General features: G+C 44.9%; 1 protein-coding gene across 1 annotated transcript in view; it reads right to left on the bottom strand.

The window, feature by feature from the left end:
* Positions 1-22,845, bottom strand: part of LOC143803137 (uncharacterized) — an 87,943-nt gene that overhangs the window by 13,007 nt on the left and 52,091 nt on the right. The window contains 1 exon segment of the mRNA XM_077281383.1: positions 21,307-22,800. Within this exon segment, the coding sequence (XP_077137498.1) occupies positions 21,307-22,800 (1,494 nt within the window).

The following is a 22,845-nucleotide window of genomic DNA, read 5'->3' on the forward strand; positions in this document are numbered from 1 at the left end:
AAAACAGAAATTTAGTGTAAATTTTGCAATTTTCAAACCTTTAATTTTTTTACCCTTAAATCACAGAGATATGTCACACAAAATAGTTAATAAATTACATTTCCCACATGTCTACTTTACATCAGCACAATTTTGGAAACATAATTTTTTTTGTTAGAACGTTATAAGGGTTAAAAGTTGACCATAGAGTATAATCCCAAAATAATTTTTTATTAGAAATATAAATAAAATGCCAATAATTAAGAAACAGAACTCGGAAACATCGGCCTAAAGGCCCCGTCTCACATAGCGAGATCGCTAGCGAGATCGCTGCTGAGTCACAAGTTTTGTGACGCAACAGCGACCTCAGTAGCGATCTCGCTATGTGTGACACGTACCAGTGATCAGGCCCCTGCTGCGAGATCGCTGGTCGTGTCGGAATGGCCTGGACCTTTTTTTGGTCGTTGAGGCCCCGCTGACATCGCTGAATCGGTGTGTGTGACACCGATCCAGCGATGTCTTCACTGGTAACCAGGGTAAACATCGGGTTACTAAGCGCAGGGCCGCGCTTAGTAACCCGATGTTTACTCTGGTTACCAGCGTAAATGTAAAAAAAACCAAACAATACATACTCGCCTTCTGATGTCCGTCAGGTCCCTTGCCGTCTGCTTCCTGCTCTCACTGGCTGCCGGCCGTACAGTGAGAAGTGAGAGCACAGCAGTGACGTCACCGCTGCGCTCTGCTCTCACTGTACGGCGGCTCAGTCAGAGCAGGAAGCGGACGGCAAGGGACCTGGACACCGAAAGGCGAGTATGTACTGTTTGTTTTTTTTGGTAACCAGGGTAAACATCGGGTTACTAAGCGCGGCCCTGCGCTTAGTAACCCGATGTTTACCCTGGTTACCCGGGTGCTGCAGGGGGACTTCGGCATCGTTGAAGACAGTTTCAACGATGCCGAAGTCGTTCCCCTGATCGTTGGTCGCTGGAGAGAGCTGTCTGTGTGACAGCTCCCCAGCGACCACACAGCGACTTACCAACGATCACGGCCAGGTCATATCGCTGGTCGTGATCGTTGGTAAATCGCTTAGTGAGACGGGGCCTTTAGGCGTAGATGTTGGCCAATTGAGATAATATTGATCATTGATTTTGGATCCGATGAACTTGCATGAAGAAGAGAGTTTGTGGCTGTGGGCTTCCATTAGACATCAGTCACAATAACACCATGTGGATTAACCCTGATGTCCAGATCCCCAAAAATGTTTTATGTGCTCCATCCCTCCCCCAACACACACCTCCTGATGACTTTCTGAATGAAAAGCGCGTTGGAGCGATGGTGGGCATTCTGACTGACATCACAGGTAGTAAGTACTACATTAGTTATTGCACTTAGTTATGATATACTAGTGGGCATTGCTCTTCATGGTTCTTCAGGCTCCAGTTTAGACACCTTTGTATTGGCCACTGTTGTGACTGTTTTTTTTTACCAGTAGCTTTGTGTTAGGTTTCACGAATTGGGCTAACCTGTGTATGCTTCACTGAGTTCCAACTTTTTGTACTTACCTGTCACAATATTCTGATATACTCCTTGTGGCCTCTTAAGGCTGAATTGCCTATGATGTTGCACTCTGCACTTTAGCATGTCAGTCTTTTTTGCTCCCCAATTTTTGCCAGTTTAGCCTCTGATTTTTAATTATTGGCATTTTATTTATGTTTCTAATAAAACTTATTTGGGATTATACTCTATGGGGGGCCTCTTGCTCTGGTTCTTTTGTGTTATAACGTTATTTTTTAGTTTTTTATACTGGTTCACGTTTATATGGGCACTTGTGTAATATTAAAAGTTGACCAGCAATATCTTATTTTTTCCAACAAAATTTACAAAACCATTTGCTTTTGAGACCATCTCACATTTGAACTGTATTTGGGGGGGGTCAATATAACAGAAAAAACCCAAAAGTGACACCATTCTAAAAACTGCACCCCTCAATGTGCGCAAAACCACATTCAGGAACTTTATTAACCCTTCAGGGGCTTCACAAGAACTAAAGCATTGTGGAAGGAAAAAATGAACGTTTTACTTTTTTCACAAAAAAATTATTTTGGAACCAATTTTTTTATTTTCACAATGGTATCAGGAGAAAATGGATGACATAGTGTGTTGTGCAATTTCTCCTGAGTACGCCGATACCCCATATGTGGGGGAAAGCCACTGTTTGGGTGCATGGCCGGGCTCAGAAGTGAGGGAGGACAGTTTGACTTTTTGAACACAAAATTGTCTGGTATCAATGGTGGCACCATGTCGCGTTTGGAAACCCCCTGATGTACCGAAACAGTGGAACCCCCCCAATTCTACCTCCAACCCTAACCCCAACACACCACTAACCCTAATCATAACCATGACCACAACCCCAACACACCCCTAACCCTAATCCCAACCCTAACTTTAGCCCCAACCCTAACCATAACTTTAGCCCAATCCTAACCCTAACTTTAGCCCCAACCCTATCCCTAACTTTAGTCCAACTCTAACCCTAATGGAAAAATGGAAATAAATACTTTTTTTATTTTATTTTTAGCTAACTAAGGGGTGATAAAGGGCATTTGATTTACTATTTTTTTTATTTTGATCACTGTGATAGACTCTATAACAGTGATCAAAATGAACCAATAGGAAAAAATTCCTATTGGTGCCGGACAGCAAATCTTAGCGGGCGCACTGAGCATGCGCCCACCATTTTCTCCCAGAAGCCATTTTCTCCTGGAAGAAGACGCCGGCGGCCCGGGGAACTTTACGGGGGGTTGCAGGGACAACGGAGGTACTGGAGGGTAATCGTGGGACCCTATTTCTCTCCCTAGGTTAGGGCAGTCTCTGAATTCCAGCTTCTCAATGCCTGTCAGATTAACACTCAGCCCCCACATATAACAACTGCCGAGTGGGTGTGGATCGCTGACCTACAGTGTTCATACCCCTTTAAATTTTTCACTCTTTGTTTCATTGCAGCCATTTGGTAAATTCAAAAAAGTTAATTTTTTTCTCATTAATGTACACTCTGCACCTCATCTTTACTGAAAAAAAACAGAAATGTAGAAATTTTTGAAAATGTATTAAAAAAACCCTGAAATAGCACATGGTCATAAGTATTCAGATCCTTTACTCAGACACGCATATTTAAATCACACGCTGTTGATTTCCTTGTGATCCTCCTTGAGATGGTTCTACTCCTTTATTGCAGTCCAGCTGTTTAATTAAACTAATAGGACTTGATTTGGAAAGGCGCACACCTGTCTATATAAGACTTCACAGCTCACAGTGCATGTCAGACCAAATGAGAATCATGAGGTCAAAGGAACTGGCCAAGGAGCTCAGAGATAGAATTGTGGCAAGGCACAGATCTGGCCAAAGTTACAACAGAATTTCTGCAGTACTCAAGGTTCCTAAGAGCACAGTGACCTCCATAATCCTTAAATGGAAGAAGTTTGGGACCACCAGAAGTCTTCCTAGACCTGGCCATCCAGCCAAACTGAGCAATCGTGGGAGAAGAGCCTTGGTGAGAGAGGTAAAGAAGAACCCCAAGATCACTGTGGCTGAGCTCCAGAGATGCAGTAGGGAGATGGGAGAAAGTTCCACAAAGTCACCTATCACTGCAGCCCTCCACCAGTTGGGTCTTTATGGTAGAGTGGCCCGACGGAAGCCTCCTCTCAGTGAAAGACATATGAAAGCCCGCATAGAGTTTTCTAAAAAAAAAAACACATGAAGGACTCCCAGACTGAGAAATAAGATTCTCTGGTCTGATGAGACGAAGATAGACCTTTTTGGTGATAATTCTGAGGGTATGTGTGGAGTAAACCAGGCACTGCTCATCACCTGCCCAATAGAATCCCAACGGTGAAACATGGTGGTGGCAGCATCATGCTATGGAGGTGTTTTTCAGCTGAGCTCCAGAGATGGGAGAAAGTTCCACTGTTATTCAGTACACTGAGCCAACAGCCCATCATGGTGTGATGACCCGGCTCTATTTCAGCAATGTGTAGTAGCTATCCTCACTCCTGCTGCATGTAGAACTATATGCGCAGTAAACTTCTCGACTCAGCCTTTACCTTGGCATCCACGGAACCTCAGGCTTATAGAAAAGTATATATAGCATTCACCTGCGCTGTCTACATTACATAAGCAAAAAATAAATGTGTGTAGTAAAGTGGATATAAGTTTAAAAAGCACTTACTCATTAGATCATCATTGATGATGAGGTAGATTTTTTGATAAACCCTTATAGTTGCTGGTAGAATCTTTTTAAAGGATAAGAGAGAGAGAAAAAAAAAGGGCAGATGCTTTTATGTTAATCAAATTCAGAAGTATAGTAGAATAGTGAGATAAAGAATTTCTGCTCAGTTAGTTACTGAATGGCAAAATGTGGTTGGGGACCGTGATTCTTTTGTGTCCACAATTATTACTGGTGTTGTGATGGCTAAAAGTGCTTTTTCCAAGGCTGAACGGTTCCTCCTGCTTAGGGCTTGTTTCCACTTGCGAGAAATACGTCCGTGTCTCGCATGTGAAAACCAAGCTCTGGCGCCGGCACTTTGGAGCGGAGAGTGCAGCTCCATGTGTTCCTATGCGGCCGCACGCTCCGCTCTGGAGTGCCGGCGCCACAGCTTGGTTACCACATGCGAGACATGGACGTGTTTCTCGCAAGTGGAAACAAGCCCTTAGAAGGATATACACCCTTTTACAAGTGTGATTCTAAATGTCTGTGATCCAGTTCTCACAACGTTAAGTATACTTACTACTGATAACGTCAGGAGTCAAGCAAGGTTTCGTTGGTGGAGAGTATGTAAGTTGCCGTCAGGTGGTGTTTGAAGTAGGTTACTTTAAATAGAGACAGTTACCCATGCATAAAAAATGAGACAGTGAGACAGTTAATAGTACTGATATATCACGGCTTATGCATGCATATGTAATTGGGCTGTACTCACTGTCTTGCTGGTATAGAGGTAGTGGTCGGAGAGGTGGGCAGAGCTACAGGTTATAACCCTGATGAAGAGGGCTAGAGCCCTTGAAATGCATTGGTTGGTTAGCTGCTCTAGCGCACCTGCTCTCTCTGGCCCCGTAGCTTGGTGACGTCACCTGTAGCTCCGCCCACCTCTCCGACCACTACCTCAGCGTTGCTTCCGGCCGGGGCACGCGAGGTTTCCCGGTCTTCTGGCTCTTGCCGCATCTATCGTCCTAACCCACGGTCCTGCTACAGCAGCAGTACAGCGGCAACACAGATTCCTTGGAACTGCTCCTCTCTATACCAGCGAGACAGTGAATACAGCCCAATTACATATGCATGCATAAGCCGTGATATATCAGTACTATTAACTGTCTCACTGGAGGAAGATTGCCACTCATTTTTTATGCACGGGTAACTGTCTCTAAAGTAACCTACTTCAAACACCACCTGACAGCAACTTACATACTCACCACCAATGAAACCTTGCTTCACTCCTGACGTTATCAGTAGTAAGTATACTTAAGGCCGGTTTCACACGTCAGTGGCTCCGGTACGTGAGGTGACAGTTTCCTCACGTACCGGAGACACTGACACACGTAGACCCATTCAAATCAATGCATCTGTTCAGATGTCATTGATTTTTTGCGGACCGTGTCTCCGTGTGCCAAACACGGAGACATGTCAGTGTTCGTGGGAGCGCACGTATTACACGGACCCATTAAAGTCAATGGGTCCGTGTAAAACACGGACCTCACACGGACGTTCTCCGTCTGGGGTCCGTGTGCGTGCAGGAGACAGCACTACAGTAAGCGCTGTCCCCCCCACATGGTGCTGAAGCCGCGATTCATATGTTCCCTGCAGCAGCGTTTGCTGCAGAGAAGATATGAATAATAGTGTTTAAAATAAAGATCTATGTGTCCGCCGCCCTCCCACCCCCTGTGCGCCCCCCCGCTGTTCAGAAAATACTCACCCGCTCCCACGTTGGCTGTCACTCCTTCCTCTCTACCCCGCGCCTTCTACTGTATGCGGTCACGTGGGGCCGCTCATTTACAATCATGAATAGTCGGCTCCGCCCCTATGGGAGGTGGAGCCACATTCATGACTGTAAATGATCGGCCCCACGTGACCGCATACAGGAGAAGATGGGGCCAGACCAGGAAGCCACGACAGCCAACGTGGGAGCGGGTGAGTATTTTCTGAACAGTGGGGGGGCGCACAGGGGGTGGGGGGGCGCACAGGGGGTGGGAGGGCGGGGGACACATAGATCTTTATTTTAAACACTATTATTCATATTTTCTCTGCAGCAAACGCTGCTGCAGGGAACATATGAATCGCGGCTTCAGCACGATGCAGGGTACCACACGCGTGGGTACCACACGCTCCGCACGTATGGCCTACGTGAGTTCCCAGGCACACGGACACGGATAACTCCGGTACCGATTTATTCCGGTACCGGAATTATCTGGACGTGTGAGACAGCCCTAACGTTGTGAGAACTGGATCACAGACATTTAGAATCACACTTGTAAAAGGGTTTATATCCTTTTAAGCAGGAGGAACCGTTCAGCCTTGGAAAAAGCACTTTTAGTCATCACGACACCAGTAATAATTTTGGACAAAGAATCACGGTCCCCAACTGCATATTGCCATTCAGTACCTAAGTGAGTAGAAATTCTATATCTCACTATTCTACTATACTTCTGAATTTAATTAACATAAAAGCATCTGCCCTTTTTTTTTCTCTCTTATCCTTTAACCCCTTAAGCCCCGAGAGTGGTTTGCGCGTTAATGACTGGGCCAATTTTTACAATTCTGACCACTGTCCCTTTATGAGGTTATAACTCTGGAATGCTTCAACGGATCCCAGTGATTCTGAGACTGTTTTCTCGTGACATATTGCACTTCATGATAGTGGTAAAATTTCTTTGATATTACCTGCGTTTATGAAAAAAACGGAAATTTGGTGAAAATTTTGCAATTTTCCAACTTTTAGTTTTTATGCCCTTAAATCACAAAGATATCTCACACAAAATACTTAATAAGTAACATTTCCCACATGTCTACTTTACATCAGCACAATTTTGGAAACAATTTTTTTTTTTGTTAGGGAGTTATAAGGGTTAAAAGTTGACCAGCGATTTCTCATTTTTACAACAAAATTTACAAAACCATTTTTTTTAGGAACCACCTCACATTTGAAGTCACATTTAGGGGTCTATATAGCAAAAAATACCCAAAAGTGACACCATTCTAAAAACTGCAACCCTCAAGCTGATCAAAACCACATTCAAGAAATGTATTAACCCTTCAGGTGCTTCACAGGAGCAGAAGCAATATGGAAGGAAAAAATGAAAATGTAACTTTTTAGTCACGAAAACGATCTTTTAGCAACAATTTTTTTATTTTCCCAAGGGTAAAAGGAGAAATTGGACCACAAAAGTTGTTGTTCAATTTGTCCTGAGTACGCTGATACCCCATATGTGGGGGGGGAGACCACTGTTTGGGCGCACGGCAGGGCTCGGAAGGGAAGGAGCGCCGTTTGATTTTTTCAACCTAAAATTGGCTGGAATTGCGATCAGACGCTATGTTGTGTTTGACGAGCCCCTGATGTGCCTAAACAGTGGAAACCACCCACAAGTGACCCCATCTTGGAAACTAGACCCCCTAAGGAACTTATCTAGATGTGTGGTGAGCACCTTGAACCCCCAGGGGCTTCACAGAAGTTTATAACGCCCGGGCGTGAAAATAAAAAATCATATTTTTTCCACAAACATGATCGTTTAGTCCAAAATTTTTTATTTTCCCAAAGGTAACAGGAGAAATTGGACAGCAAAAGTTGTTGTCCAATTTGTCCTGAGTACGCTGATACCCCATATGTGGGGGGGACCACTGTTTGGGCGCACGGCAGGGCTCGGAAGGGAAGGAGCGCCGTTTGATTTTTTTCAACCTAAAATTAGCTGGAATTGTGATCGGATGCCATGTTGTGTTTGACGAGCCCCTGATGTGCCTAAACAGTGGAAACCCCCCACAAGTGACCCCATTTTGGAAGCTAGCCCCACTTAAGGAACTTATCTAGATGTGTGGTGAGCACTTTGAACCCCCAGGGGCTTCACTAAAGTTTATAATGCCCGGGCGTTAAAGAAAAAATTATATTTTTTTCCCCTCAAAACATTTTCTAGTCCCCAATTTTTTATTTTACCAAGGGTAACAGGAGAAATTGGACCACAAATGTTGTTGTCCAATTTGTCCTGAGTATGCTGGTACCCCACATGTGGGAGAAAACTACTGTTTGGGCACACATTAGGGCTCGGAAGGGAAGTAGTGACGTTTTGGAATGCAGGCTTTGATGGAATGTTCTGCGGCCGTCATGTTCCGTTCGACAAGCCCCTGATGTGCCTAAACAGTGGAAACCCCCAAGTGACCCCAATTTGGAAACTAGACCCCCTAAGGAACTTGTCAAGATGTGTGGTGAGAACTTTGAACCCCCAAGTGTTTCACTAAAGTTTATAACGCCCGGGTGTGAAAATAAAAAATCCTATTTTTTGCCCACAAAAATGATCTTTTAGTCCCCAATTTTTTAATTTCCCAAGGGTAACAGGAGAAATTGGACCACAAAAGTTGTTGTCCAATTTGCCCTGAGTACGCTGGTACCCCACATGTGGGAAAAAACTGTTTGGGCACACGTTGGGGCTCGAAAGGGAAGTACTGACGTTTTGGAATGCAGACTTTGATGGAATCGTCTGCGGGCATCATGTTCCATTTGCAGAGCCCCTGATGTGCGTAAACAGAAAAAAACCCCACAAGTGACAACATTTTGGAAAGTAGACCCCCAAAGAACTTACGTAGATGTGCCTACTTTGGAATTATTCTATTTCCTGTAAAGTAAATTAGTAGTGCATGGAGGTGTGGTACAATTTAAAGCAATCCTTCATACACAGGCCAGGTTTGTCGGGCAGGTGTCGCATTGATAGATGGTGTCTTTTCGAATTCCTCTTTTGTAGCACACTTGGCACCTTTTTTGCGGCTTACCTTTTTTTTCAGTTGGCGGGACCACCCCAGGAAAATGCTGGCCTGGTACGATACGTGCACCTTCAGTTCCAGAAGTACTGGGGCCCGCTCCTTCCCTTGTGCCAAACATCAGGGCCTTAACCACTACCTCCTGGAAATGAAGGTACGACGTATCAGTGTTGTGTGCACATCGTGACAGCAGGAAAGCGTTGAGCATTGCTATTAGTACAATGTGCATGGACAGCTTTTTGTACCACACCCTAGCCTTTCTCAAAGCACTGTACGGTTGGAGGAGTTGATCGGAAAGATCAACGCCCCCCATGTTTTTGTTGTACCCCAGTACACAGTCCGGTTTGCAGACCTGTGCAGAGGTACCCCGTACAGTGCTGAGGGCGCTGCCATCACCGTGTATGGTGGTCAACAGAAGGACATCCCTTTTGTCCTTGTACTTGACCACCAGCAGGTGGTCGCTACATTGGGCTTTGCTCTCACCTTTTCTGAGAATCTGCCCAAGTAGCGTCTTCGGGAGACCTCTCTGATTTTTGCAGACAGTACCGCAGGCTGCGGTACCTCCCGCAAAGAGAGATTTGTAGAGTGGGATGCTGGAATAAAAGTTATCGGTATAGAGGTGATAACCTTTATCCAGCAGTGGGTGCACCAAATCCCACACAATTTTCCTACTCACTCCCAGGATAGAAGGACACTCAAGCGGTTTAATCCTGCTGTCCTTCCCTTCGTACACTCTAAAGCTGTAGGTGTACCCTGAGGTACTCTCACACAGCTTCTAGAGTTTGATTCCGTACCTGGCCCTCTTCCTGGGCAGGTATTGACGGAATCTGAGCCGCCCCTTAAAATGAATTAAGGACTCATTCACGCAGATGTCTTTTTGAGGCACGTACACTTCTGCAAACTTTTTGTTGAAGTGTTCGATGACCGGCCGAACTTTGAACAGACGGTCAAAGTTGGGGTCATCTCGTGTGAGACACCGTGCATTATGGTTGTAATGCAGGAACTTATGGATGGCCTCAAAACGCGTCCGGGTCATGACCATTCTGAATACTGGAGTGTTATATAAAATATCCACACTCCAATATTGCCGAAGTTCAGGCTTCTTCAGGATCCCCATGTGGAGGACCAGGCCCCAAAACTGCATCATTTCAACTGTGTCTACAGGAGACCAGTTAGAATATGATGAACCCGAATTTTGGTCCAAAAATTGCCGAGCATACAGATAAGTTTGCTCCACCATGAGGTTGACGAAAGCCTCAGAGAAAAAGACTTTGAAAAAGTCTAGTTCTGTGAGGCTGGTGGTGTCAAACTTGATTCCTGATTCTGCCACAAAATCAGGAATCAGTGGCTCGTAATTTTCGGGTGGTGAGGTCCATATGGGGTCCGCAGTGGTGTGCGCTGGTTCGTTTTCGGCAATGATGGGTGCTTCTTCATCATCAATGATGGGCGCCGGCTCATCTTCTGTCCTGCGGCGTCTGCGTGGCGGTTCCGCAGGGCCGGAGGAGGAAGATGAGTGGGAAGAGCATGAGGACGAATCGGAAAAATAAAGAAAAGTGGGATCCTCTCCCTTGCTATCAGTGTCGGAGGCAAGGAAAGAATATGCCTCCTCCGCTGAATAGCGCTGTTGGGACTAACGGGACGAGCGGGACATTTTTTTTGTAAGTGTGGTGCTTGGGTGTACTTTATTGGTAACTATGTGTAAGTGTGGGGGGATAGTGCTTGGTGCAAACTACTCTGAAAAGAAAAAGCTAAACGAAAAAAAAAATACCTGTGAAAGAAAAATATAAAACAGCAGGCCCTAGCTGTGATAAGTGAACCGCGTCACTTATCAAAGTTTGGCGGCTGCTGGGTGTGTGAACGGGGATGTGAAAAAAAAACACAGGCACGAGAGCTCTGATAAATGAACCGTGTCACTTATCAAAGTTCGGTGGCTGCTGGGTGTGCGAACGGGGATGTGAAAAAAAAACAGCAGGCACGAGAGCTCTGATAAATGAACCGCGTCACTTATCAAAGTTCAGCGGCTGCTGGGTGCGTGCACAGGGATGTGAGAAAAAAAGGAAGGCACGGGCTAGACGCGGCAGGGTGAGCGCACGGAGATGTGGGAAAAAAAAAAGAAAAGGAAAGCACGGGTTAGACGCGGCGGGGTGAGCGCACAGAGATGTGGGGAAAAAAAAGAAGAAAAGGAAAGCACGGGTTAGACGCGGCAGGGGGAGCGCACGGAGATGTGGGGAAAAAGAAAGAAAAGGAAAGCACGGGTTAGACGCGGCGGCGGGGTGAGCGCACAGAGATGTGGGAAAAAAAAGGAAAGCACGGGTTAGACGGGGTGGGGTGAGCGCATGGAGATGTGGGGAAAAAAAGAAAAGGAAAGCACGGGTTAGACGCGGCGGCGGGGTGAGCGCACGGAGATGTGGGGAAAAAAAAGGAAAGCACGGGTTAGACGCGGCGGGGTGAGCGCACGGACATGTGGGGAAAAAAAAGAAAAGGAAAGCACGGGTTAGACACGGCGGGGTGAGCGCACGGAGATGTAGGAAAAAAAAGAAAAGGAAGGCAAAGGTTAGATGCGGCGGCTGGGTGAGTGCACGGGGATGTGAAAAAAAAAAAGAAAACGGCAGGCACGAGAGCTTTGATAAGTGAACCGCGTCACTTATCAAAGTTCGGCGGCTGCTGGGTGTGTGCACAGGTGTGGTGAAAAAAAAAAAGGAAAACGGCAGGCACAAGCTCTGATAAGTGAACTGCGTCACTTATCAAAGTTTGGCGGCTGCGGGATGGGTGTACGGAATTGGGCAAAGGGGGCCGCTGAAAAAAAAGCGAGCACGAGTGTTGATCGGTGAACTGCGTCACCAATCAACGCTCGGCGGCTGCTAAACGTGCGCACGGAGGCGGCGCAAAGAGGGACGGAGGGGGTCAAAAAGAGGGGGAAGGGGGGATGGGGGGGTGAAGCGAGACCGGGTAGGGGCTGTTAGCACTTACCTTTTGTAGTCTCTCTTCTTTCTTTGGTTTTCTTTCTTTCGCTTCTTTTGTATCGCAGGGGATTGTGGTGTTACAGGCTTCTGTAGCACCACAAGGCCCAGCAAGACAGGATCTGGCTGTGTGACCGCTCAGCAGGAGTCCCAGTATCCAGGCCAGTACAGCAGGGCACAGCGGCGGTAATACCACCGCTGTGCCCTGCGATTGGCGCGATCGATACGATCGGCGATCGCGCCAATGCGGGGGGTTTAAATTTCCGGCGCCATCTTACCTGGACCGGAAATTTAATGCGATCACCGCAACTTAAGTCGCGATGTCGCATTAAACAGTGTGACGTACTATCCCGTCGGTGGGAATTAAGGCCCACCCCGCTTCGACGGGATAGTACGTCATATGGGATTAAGAGGTTAAAAAGATTCTACCAGCAACTATAAGGGTTTATAAAAAAATCTACCTCATCATCAATGATGATCTAATGAGTAAGTGCTTTTTGAACTTATATCCACTTTACTACACACATTTATTTTTTGCTTATGTAATGTAGACAGCGCAGGTGAATGCTATATATATTTTTTTATCAAGTATCTATACTGCTTATTTAACAGGTCCACATTGAACCTGTTGTATTCACCAGCAGTTATTCTACAGCAAGCAATTGTCTCTTCACCAGCAACTGCCTGTAGCGCCAGTGTTTCCCCTTTTTATCTTTAGAGCTTATAGAAAAGTAACTCAGCTCTCTTCCCATCTCTGACAACCAAGGAACATATCCAGACCTCTCACCTCTGATCCCTAACTGACGTTGTCTGGCAGTTGGGCTCTTATTGAACCACACAGAACAACTATGTCTCAAACAGCGGCACATATTTCACTCGAGTCTCAACAGCAACCACAGAAATAGATACTGGCTGGCCTCCTTAAAGGGAACCTGTCACCTGAATTTGGCGGGACCGGTTTTGGGTCATATGGGCGGGCTTTTCGGGTGTTTGATTCAACCTTTCCTTACCCGCTGGCTGCATGCTGGCCACAATAATGGATTGAAGTTCATTCTCTGTCCTCCATAGTACACGCCTGCGTAAGGCAATATTGCCTTGCGCTGGCGTGTACTCCGGAGGACAGAGAATGAACTTCAATCCAATATTGCGGCCAGCATGCAGCCAGCGGGTAAGGAAAGGGTGAATCAAACACCTGAAAACCCCACCCATATGACCCAAAACCGGTCCCGCCAAATTCAGGTGACAGGTTCCCTTTAATCTCCAGCACCACCCAATCCCAGAGGAGCAGGGTTGTTTCTCCTGGGCTCGATAGTTCTCCTGCGGGAGCTGCTACCCACCAGACTTCACAATGGCCCTTATGCTAATTACAAGTGTGTGTGTATAAATGGCTGAAGAGCCAGCTTCTCACACCATGAGAATTCACAGACATTTGTGATGCCTGACTTTCCAGGGTGCCACACTCCCTCCTCCTTAGGGTAAGTTCACACACGGCATTTTTGCTGCTTTTTTAATGCTAATTTTCAGCTGCTTTTTACAGTACCAGCAAAGCCTATGAGATTTCAGAAATCTCATGCACACACATTGGTTTTTTGCTTGATCAGTATTTTGTGCTTTGCTGTGTTTTTTGGACATAGAGCATGTCACTTCTTAGGCCGGCGTCACACTGGCGAGTTTTACGGACGTAAGAGCGCAGAAATTACATCCGTAAAACTCGCAAAATAAACGGCACAATTATTCTCAATGGGGCTGCTCCTATCAGCCGTATATTACGGTTCAGTATTATACGGCTTTCTACGGCCGTACAAAATCGCAGCATGCTGCGTTTGTCAGCGTATTGCGCAAAAAATTCGCCAATGAAAGTCTATGGGGGCGAGAAAAATACGGATTCCACACGGACCAGCAGTGTGACTTGCGAGAAATACGCTTCGGTGTTAGTGAAAAGTCGGTAATTCAATTGCCGGCTTTTCATTTCTCCTGCACAAACCTGACATGATATGAGACATGGTTTACATACAGTAAACCATCTCATATCCCCTTTTTTTTTGCATATTCCACACTACTAATGTTAGTAGTATGTATGTGCAAAATTTCAGCGCTGTAGCTGCTAAAATAAAGGGTTAAATGGCGGAAAAAATTGGCGTGGGCTCCCGCGCAATTTTCTCCGCCAGAATGGTAAAGCCAGTGACTGAGGGCAGATATTAATAGCCAGGAGAGGGTCCATGGTTATTGGCCCCCCTGTGGCTAAAAACATCTGCCCCCAGCCACCCCAGAAAAGGCACATCTGGAAGATGCGCCTATTCTGGCACTTGGCCACTCTCTTCCCACTCCCTGTAGCGGTGGGATATGGGGTAATGAAGGGTTAATGCCACCTTGCTATTGTAAGGTGACATTAAGCCAGATTAATAATGGAGAGGCGTCAATTATGTCACCTATCCATTATTAATCCAATTGTTTGAAAGGGTTAAAAAAACACACACACACATGATTTAAAAGTATTTTAATGAAATAAACACAGCGGTTGTTTTAATAATTTATTGCTCTCTCAATCCATTTGCAGGCCCTCGCTTGGCAAAATAATAAACGCACAAGATACATACCCTCAGCTGAACCGTCATGTCCCACGAAGTAATCCATCTGAAGGGGTTAAAATATTTTACAGGCAGGAGCCCTGCTAATGCAGCGGTGTGCTCGTGCTTGTAATTCCCCGGCGAATGAATGAAATGTAGGTCATTGACCTACATTTCCTTCAGTCGCGGTGATGCGCCCCCTCGTGGATGTCCTCATATGACCTGGAGCGTGGGAAAAAGTTCCCAGGCTGCAGTTCATGAGAACATCCAGCAGGGGCGCATCACCGCGACTCAATGTAAGTATAGATCACTCTGCTTTCCTTTCAGCACCCCGGGATTACAGGCACGAGCGAGTGGTTTATCGCAGCTCGTGCCTGTAATATTAGTTAACCCCTTCAGATGGATTACCTCGTTGGACGTGATCTGACATCAGAAGGTATGTATCTTGTGCGTTTATTATTTTGCCAAGCGAGGGCCTGGAAATGGATTGACAGAGCAATAAATTATTAAAACAACCGCTGTGTTTATTTCATTAAAATACTTTTAAATCATGTGTGTGTGTGTGTGTGTGTGTGTGTGTGTTTTTTAACCCTTTCAAACAATTGGACTAATAATGGATAGGTTTGAACCAAAAATGCCCTCTAAGCCACTAGAGGGCCTACCTCTAAGCCACGACAAGTAAACCTACAAAAAACCTGCTGAGTTGCAAGATCAGGAACCAAGTATAGACAAAAGTTCACAACCAAGCAGAAGAGGTAACCAAAACACGTAATTTTATTAAGATAACCTATACATAAAGTAGTACTGCATACGGACAAAATAGGTGAAGGCGAGGACGTGCAACTAGTGCCACCAGCAAAACCAGGTGTTAATAAATGGCTGGAGGCAGACACAACACATTCAGGCAGCCAAGCTCCACACCTACGCTGGGGAATGCCCAAGAATGAGACCCATGGCACACAGTGATGCAGCTAAATAACTGGGACCTCCAAGTAGAAAAAATAAAAGTTAAAATAACTCATAAGAACATGGAGTAGACCCCTAACCATAGTGTGAAATCACACATGTAGTATAAGATGACAAAATCACTACGCCAGGTCAAAGGCAGGGCATAAAGGTGTAACTAGACCCGGTACCTCCACGTCTAAGGGAAAATGTATGCATGCTGAGGATGGTAGGAGACATTACCTTGAGACATGGTAGTAACCGGGCACCAGCGTGGTGTGGGCAGGAAGGAACCTCGACGTACGTTTCGCCTTAGCAGGCTTCGTCAGGAGGCGCCTCCTGACGAAGCCTGCTAAGGCGAAACGTACGTCGAGGTTCCTTCCTGCCCACACCACGCTGGTGCCCGGTTACTACCATGTCTCAAGGTAATGTCTCCTACCATCCTCAGCATGCATACATTTTCCCTTAGACGTGGAGGTACCGGGTCTAGTTACACCTTTATGCCCTGCCTTTGACCTGGCGTAGTGATTTTGTCATCTTATACTACATGTGTGATTTCACACTATGGTTAGGGGTCTACTCCATGTTCTTATGAGTTATTTTAACTTTTATTTTTTCTACTTGGAGGTCCCAGTTATTTAGCTGCATCACTGTGTGCCATGGGTCTCATTCTTGGGCATTCCCCAGCGTAGGTGTGGAGCTTGGCTGCCTGAATGTGTTGTGTCTGCCTCCAGCCATTTATTAACACCTGGTTTTGCTGGTGGCACTAGCTGCACGTCCTCGCCTTCACCTATTTTGTCCGTATGCAGTACTACTTTATTTATAGGTTATCTTAATAAAATTACGTGTTTTGGTTACCTCTTCTGCTTGGTTGTGAACTTTTGTCTATACTTGGTTCCTGATCTTGCAACTCAGCAGGTTTTTTGTAGGTTTACTAATAATGGATAGGTGTCATAATTGACGCCTCTCCATTATTAATCTGGCTTAATGTCACCTTACAATAGCAAGGTGGCATTAACCCTTCATTACCCCATATCCCACCGCTACAGGGAGTGGGAAGAGAGTGGCCAAGTGCCAGAATAGGCGCATCTTCCAGATGTGCCTTTTCTGGGGTGGCTGGGGGCAGATGTTTTTAGCCACGGGGGGGCCAATAACCATGGACCCTCTCCTGGCTATTAAAATCTGCCCTCAGTCACTGGCTTTACCATTCTGGCGGAGTAAATTGCGCGGGAGCCCACGCCAATTTTTTCCGCCATTTAACCCTTTATTTTAGCAGCTACAGCGCTGAAATTATGCACATACACACTACTAATATTAGTAGTGTGGAATATGCAAAAAAAAAAGGGGATATGAGATGGTTTACTGTATGTAAACCATGTCTCATATCATGTCGGGTTTGTGCAGGAGAAATGAAAAGCCGGCAATTGAATTACCGGCTTTTCACAGATATCGCGCTGAATGAAATCTAAATACAGAATATATATATATATGTGTCTCAATGACATATATATATATATATATACTGTATATATGTTTTCCCGAACATTTGAGCACATAAATCCATTAGATGTCGGTTTTGCAAGCCTGCGCGAAAATCTTGCAGTACGGATGCCATACGGATTACATACGGAGGATGCCATGCGCAAAATACGCTGACACACCCTGACTACGGATCAATATTTTGGGAACATTTCTCCGTATTACGGCCGTAGTACGGACGTATAATACGTGGCGTATTGTCTTACGCCAAGTGTGACGCCGGCCTTAGGGTGAGTGTCCACGGTAAGTAAACGCTGCGTGTTTGACGCTGCAGCGTCAAACACGCAGCGTCCAGATGTTCCAGCATAGTGGAGGGGATTTTTTGAAATCCCGTGTCCACTATGCGTGGAAACCCGCACGCGGCGGCCCTGCGACTCCGGACATGCTGCGCGTCTTTTCAGATCGCAGCATGTCCGTGCGACGCTGCGTCGCCGCAAGTAATATCACAGGGCCCTATGGCGAGGGGTGCGATGATCCCGGATGTGTACAGTACACATCCGGCATCAACGCGTCCCAGAAAGGGGGCGGGGCTTAGCACCGAGCGGCTTCACCGCTCCGGCGATACCGCCGGCCATCCTGACCGTGGACACGCACCCTTACAGTGTTTTTGCTGCGTTTTATCACCCATTGACTTGAATGGGTGTTGCAGCAAAAACGTAGGTATCATTATTTGCTGCGTTTTTGCTGCTGAAAATACAAGGACATTAGCATGGACAAAGAGAAAAAAACAACACACCAAAAACGCACCAAAAATACACCTAAACCTGCGTTTTTGACGCAGATTCTTTACTGCCAAGATCAGGCTTTGCTGCAGAAAAAAAAAGCAACAAAAACGCCCTGTGTGAACTTACCCTTAAATTTAGCTAATCCATGAGTCTAACTTGTAACATAAACAGCATAAATTATAAACATTGAACACATGAGAAACTTGTTCATTTATATGTATGGTAAACATAAGAAATACAATAAAGCAGGCATGGGAGCTTCGACACCCACTGAAATGAAAGTCTTGGAAGAGGAAGGCCAGCTTAGAGTCCATGGCTCCTGAGTGTAGCTGGGCCAGCCTCCGAAAAGGCAAATCCATAGGCACAGGGTGTATAGGTATAGACAAGACAGGGTGTATAGACAAGCCTACGACCTGCAGTAACCACCGATCAACCAAACCGCTGCACGACCAGCTCTATCCTCACCTACTGTATTCTCACCCATCCCTTGTAGATTGTGAGCCCTCGCGGGCAGGGTCCTCACTCCTCCTGTACCAGTTATGACTTGTATTGTTTAAGATTATTGTACTTGTTTTTATTATGTATACCCCTCCTCACATGTAAAGGGCCATGGAATAAATGGCGCTATAACAATAAATAATAATAATAATATAGGTACAGTTCATGCTCACCCCTTAGCACCCTATACAGAGTGAGAAAGCAAAGTTCTTACTAAGTTGTGAACAGTGACGTTTACATTTCTAATACTAGTTTGGTGTCTTGCTTACATATACAGGAGAGGTACATAGTTTTCTAGTTACTGTTTGTGTCTAACATGTAACTGACCTCAGGTACTGCGATCTGAGCAGCGGACAAGGACAATAGGGATGTATTGGGCAAGAGTCTTCTAACCTTGAGAATTAGCAAGGGTATGGCAGGCTCCTGAGCATTCGCCATTGCTGGGGGTTCTTGATTCAAGACCATAGTAGGTAATACTACAGCTTCTCCAAATCTCAACCGTCAGGGAATGTACCAAGTACAGTAGGCATTTCTTGTCTTTTCTCGTTGTTTAGGAGATCCAGTCCAATCAGGTCTTTCTTCTTGATATAGTTGGGGTAGACTCAGTTTAAGATTATCGTAAGAAACCACTTTGTACGTTTTCCCTCCATCTCTTGTGATCCGGTAGACTTTATGATCCTGATGTTCTTGGGTACAGATGGTGTACGTTTCTGTTTTCCATTGATCATCCAGTTTATCGGTCCTGGCTTTGCGCTTTAGAAAGCGGTCTCCAGCTTGCAGTGGCCTCACTGGCACATGTTTGTTATATTCTCACAATTGCTTTGTTCAGATGTTCCGCATCACACTATTGTACTGTCTGATACTGTTCTTGACGCTCTTGGATTCCATGGGCATTGGAAGGGTTCAAGATATCTTCAGGTCTGATCTCTCCCAATTCATGATCCAAAGGCAACTTGCCCGGTCTTGCTCTCTAGTAGGCGTGTAGGCTCCAGGCAGCATAATAATGCTATTAACCTGCAGATTAACAGCAGTATTTCTGGGGACAGATTCCCTTTAAGCAGTGTAGTATGCCCAATCCTAACAGCGTGTAATATACTCAAGGTCAGGACTTGGCTTTGCTTGCCAGTTTGAGCGGTCGTCTCACGATCACTCATATGCAATTTTTATACTTCCGGATTCTCTTGGTGAAACGGGCTGTAATTTTTCACTGAACCTTGAGAATCAGGAAAAGCAGCTCGTCGGCACGTTACTGTAAGTATGCAAATCACATAAGTGGTCACATGACAACTACTCAAAACGCTTGAGTGGGGGAGAGGTGAGCGGGGAACCAAATTGAATTCTTTCCCCAGGTGCCGGAAAAGATAGATACACCTCTGATTAATGTGACACTTTGTCAGGCGGTATGATAATGACAATAGCAAATTCATTTAGATTTTTTCATTGTTTTTATTAGAATACATGACTAATATTAACACTTAAATTTTGTATTAAAAATTGTATTTATTAGTTCCACAATGTGACTAGAACACAAGATCTGTTTGCATTGGTAATATTCTGTACTACATATGAAGTAAAAAGCATTCCCGAGCCTCTCAATTTTAAGCCCCCTTCATGCGTCCATGTAATACCGGTACCGGTAAAAAATTTATTTTGGATCAGTGAGTCATCAGTGTGCCATTAGTGTTTTGGCACAGTGTGTCATCAGTATTTTGGATCAGTGAGTCATCAGTGTGCTTTCAATGTGACGTCCGTTTTTTTCCGGTAAGGCTTAAGAAAGCTTCTCCTATACTTTGCAATGTTAAACACATACAGCACACGGACAGCAGACAGATGCCATCCATGTGCGTTACATGTTTTACACAGATTCATAAGATTGTATTGGCTCTTGTCATACATGCTGCTGGTAAAAAATGCACATGTCTCCTTGTGTATAGCACAGAGACATGGTTGATGTAAAAACACGGACATGTGTGCAGCACCATAGATTGTAATTGGTACATGTGGCATCCGAGAAAAACATAGAAGCCTCATGTACCTGAAACACAGACATGAAGGGGGTCTAAGGGTCGGCTCACACAAGACAGTTCTCTCCACATCTGAGAAAAACTGTTCTAACACCGGCCACTGCCTCACATCCCTCCCAGTGCTTGCAGGATGCGTTTTTTCTCCATAGACTTGCATTAGCGACGCAGTGTGACGCATTGACACACGTCGCAACCGTCGTGCTGCGTCGGACCGTCGCCACCAAAAAACATTGCATGTAACGTTTTTTGGTGCGTCGTGTCCGCCATTTCCGACCGCGCATGCACGGCCGGAACTCCGCCCCCTCCTCCCCGCACCTCACAATGGGGCAGCGGATGCGTTGAAAAACAGCATCCGCTGCCCCCGTTGTGCGGCACTTTCACTGCTTGCGTCGGTACGTCGCAACGACGTAATTCGTCGTGCGTCGTACGACGCTAGAGTGAAAGTAGCCTAAGTCAGTTAAAAATGTACATGTAACAATTATTGTGTACAAATAATTGCTTATTCATTCATTGTTTACAGGTGTTGTAATAGAAAAAAACTCCATCTCCAATGCATAATCAATGAGCGTGAAATTATCTATATAATCGTCTAAGGGGCACTTCCGTCTGTTTGTCTGTCTGTCTGTCACGGAAATCCCAAGTCGCTGATTGGTCACGGCCGGCAGCAACGAGCACAGTCCGGCCGCGAAAGGACTGTGCCCGTCGCTGCCGGCCGCGAAATCGCCGCACCCTACTCCCCTGCAGTCAGTGCTCCCTCCATACTCCCCCCCCCGTAAGCGCCCACCGCCCACATAGCGTTTTAGCAGTCTGTCAAACCGACTGCGTTACACCGCTGCATAACTGTGTGAGTTCTTTGATGTCCAATCAGACTTTATATAAAGCTATAAAATGTTCCACGTTCTAAACTTGAAAGTTGCTTTTCCCTTGTAAATTCTCTGATGTTTAACAAGATCTAATGTAAAAGTGAAACATTTTCCATATTCTAAACATGAAACTGACTTTCCCGTGTGTGAACTCTTTCATGAATAACAAGATCTGACTTATGGATAAAGCACTTTCCACATTTTGGGCATGAAAATGGCTTCACCCCTGTGTGAATTTTTTGATGTCTAATAAGAACATTTTTCTGATTAAAACATTTTCCACATTGTGAACATAAAAATGGCTTCTCCCCTGTGTGAGTTCTCTCATGATTAACAAGATCTGATTTCCCAATAAAACATTTCTCACATGCTGAACATGGAAATGGCTTCTCCCCTGTGTGAATTTTTTGATGTCTAATAAGGACATGTTTCTGAATAAAACATTTTCCACATTGAGAACATAAAAATGGCTTCTCTCCTGTGTGAATTTTCTGATGTTTAACAAGATTTGATTTCAAGATAAAACATTTCCCACATTCTGAACATTTAAATGGCTTCTCCCGTGAGTGAATTTTCTTATGTTTAACAAGCTGTGATTTTACGGTATAACATTTCCCACATTCTGAACATGAAAATGGATTATCCCCTGTGTGAATTATTTGTTGTGTTATAAGAAGAGGTTTCTGGTTAAAACATTTTCCACTTTCTGAAGATGAGAATGGCTTCACCCTTGTGTGGAATTTCTGATGTTTAACAAGATTTCCTTTCATGGTAAAACGCTTTCCACATTCTGAACATGAAAATGGTTTTTCCCCTGTGTGAGTTCTATGATGTTTAATCAGATCTGGTTTCATGGCAAAACAATTCCCACATTCTGAACATGAAAATGGCTTCTCACCTGTGTGGCTTTTTTGATGTCTAATCAGATTTGATTTCATGGTAAAACATTTCCCACATTGTGAGCATGAATAAGGCTTTTCTCCTCTGTGGATTCTTTGATGTCTAATCAAAACTGATTTTATCGTAAAACTTTTTCCACAATCTGAACATGAATATGGCTTCTCTCCTGTATGAATTCTTTGATGTCCAATAAGACTATGCTTATGATTAAAACAGATCCCACATTCTGAACAAGAAAATGGTTTCTCCCCTGTGTGTTTTTTATGATGTCTAACCAGATGTGATTCCTGTTTAAAACATTTCCCACATTCTGAACATAAAAATGGCTTTCTTTCATGAATTCTCTCATGTCTAACAAGACCTGATTTATTAGTAAAGCATCTTCCACATTCCTGACATGAATATGGCTTCTCCCCTGTGTGAATTCTTTGATGATGAATAAGAATTGTTTTTTGTGTGAAACATTTCCCACACTCTAAACATGAAAATGGCTTCTCCCCTGTGTGAATTCTATGATGTCTGGCCAAACCTGTTTTCTTGGAAAAATATTTGCCACATTCTGAACATAAATATGGCTTTTTGCCTATGGGAGCTTTTAGATGTTTAACACCCAATCTGTAACGTGTTCTCTTTAAAATCTTTGATGAATCAGATGATACATTTTGAATATGAGGGGTGGAGGGTATATCTTCAATATTGGACTTTTCCTTGTATACATATTGAATGATACTACAAACATCTGCATTAACATGTGAAGCTTTTGGATGTCCCTCTGAGCTTCCGGTACAGTCATCTGTAAAAAATAAAACTGATTTAGATTATTTTTTAGTTATATAAG

The sequence above is a fragment of the Ranitomeya variabilis genome, chromosome 1, assembly GCF_051348905.1.
Source record: "Ranitomeya variabilis isolate aRanVar5 chromosome 1, aRanVar5.hap1, whole genome shotgun sequence".
Classification (NCBI taxonomy): Eukaryota; Metazoa; Chordata; class Amphibia; order Anura; family Dendrobatidae; genus Ranitomeya; species Ranitomeya variabilis.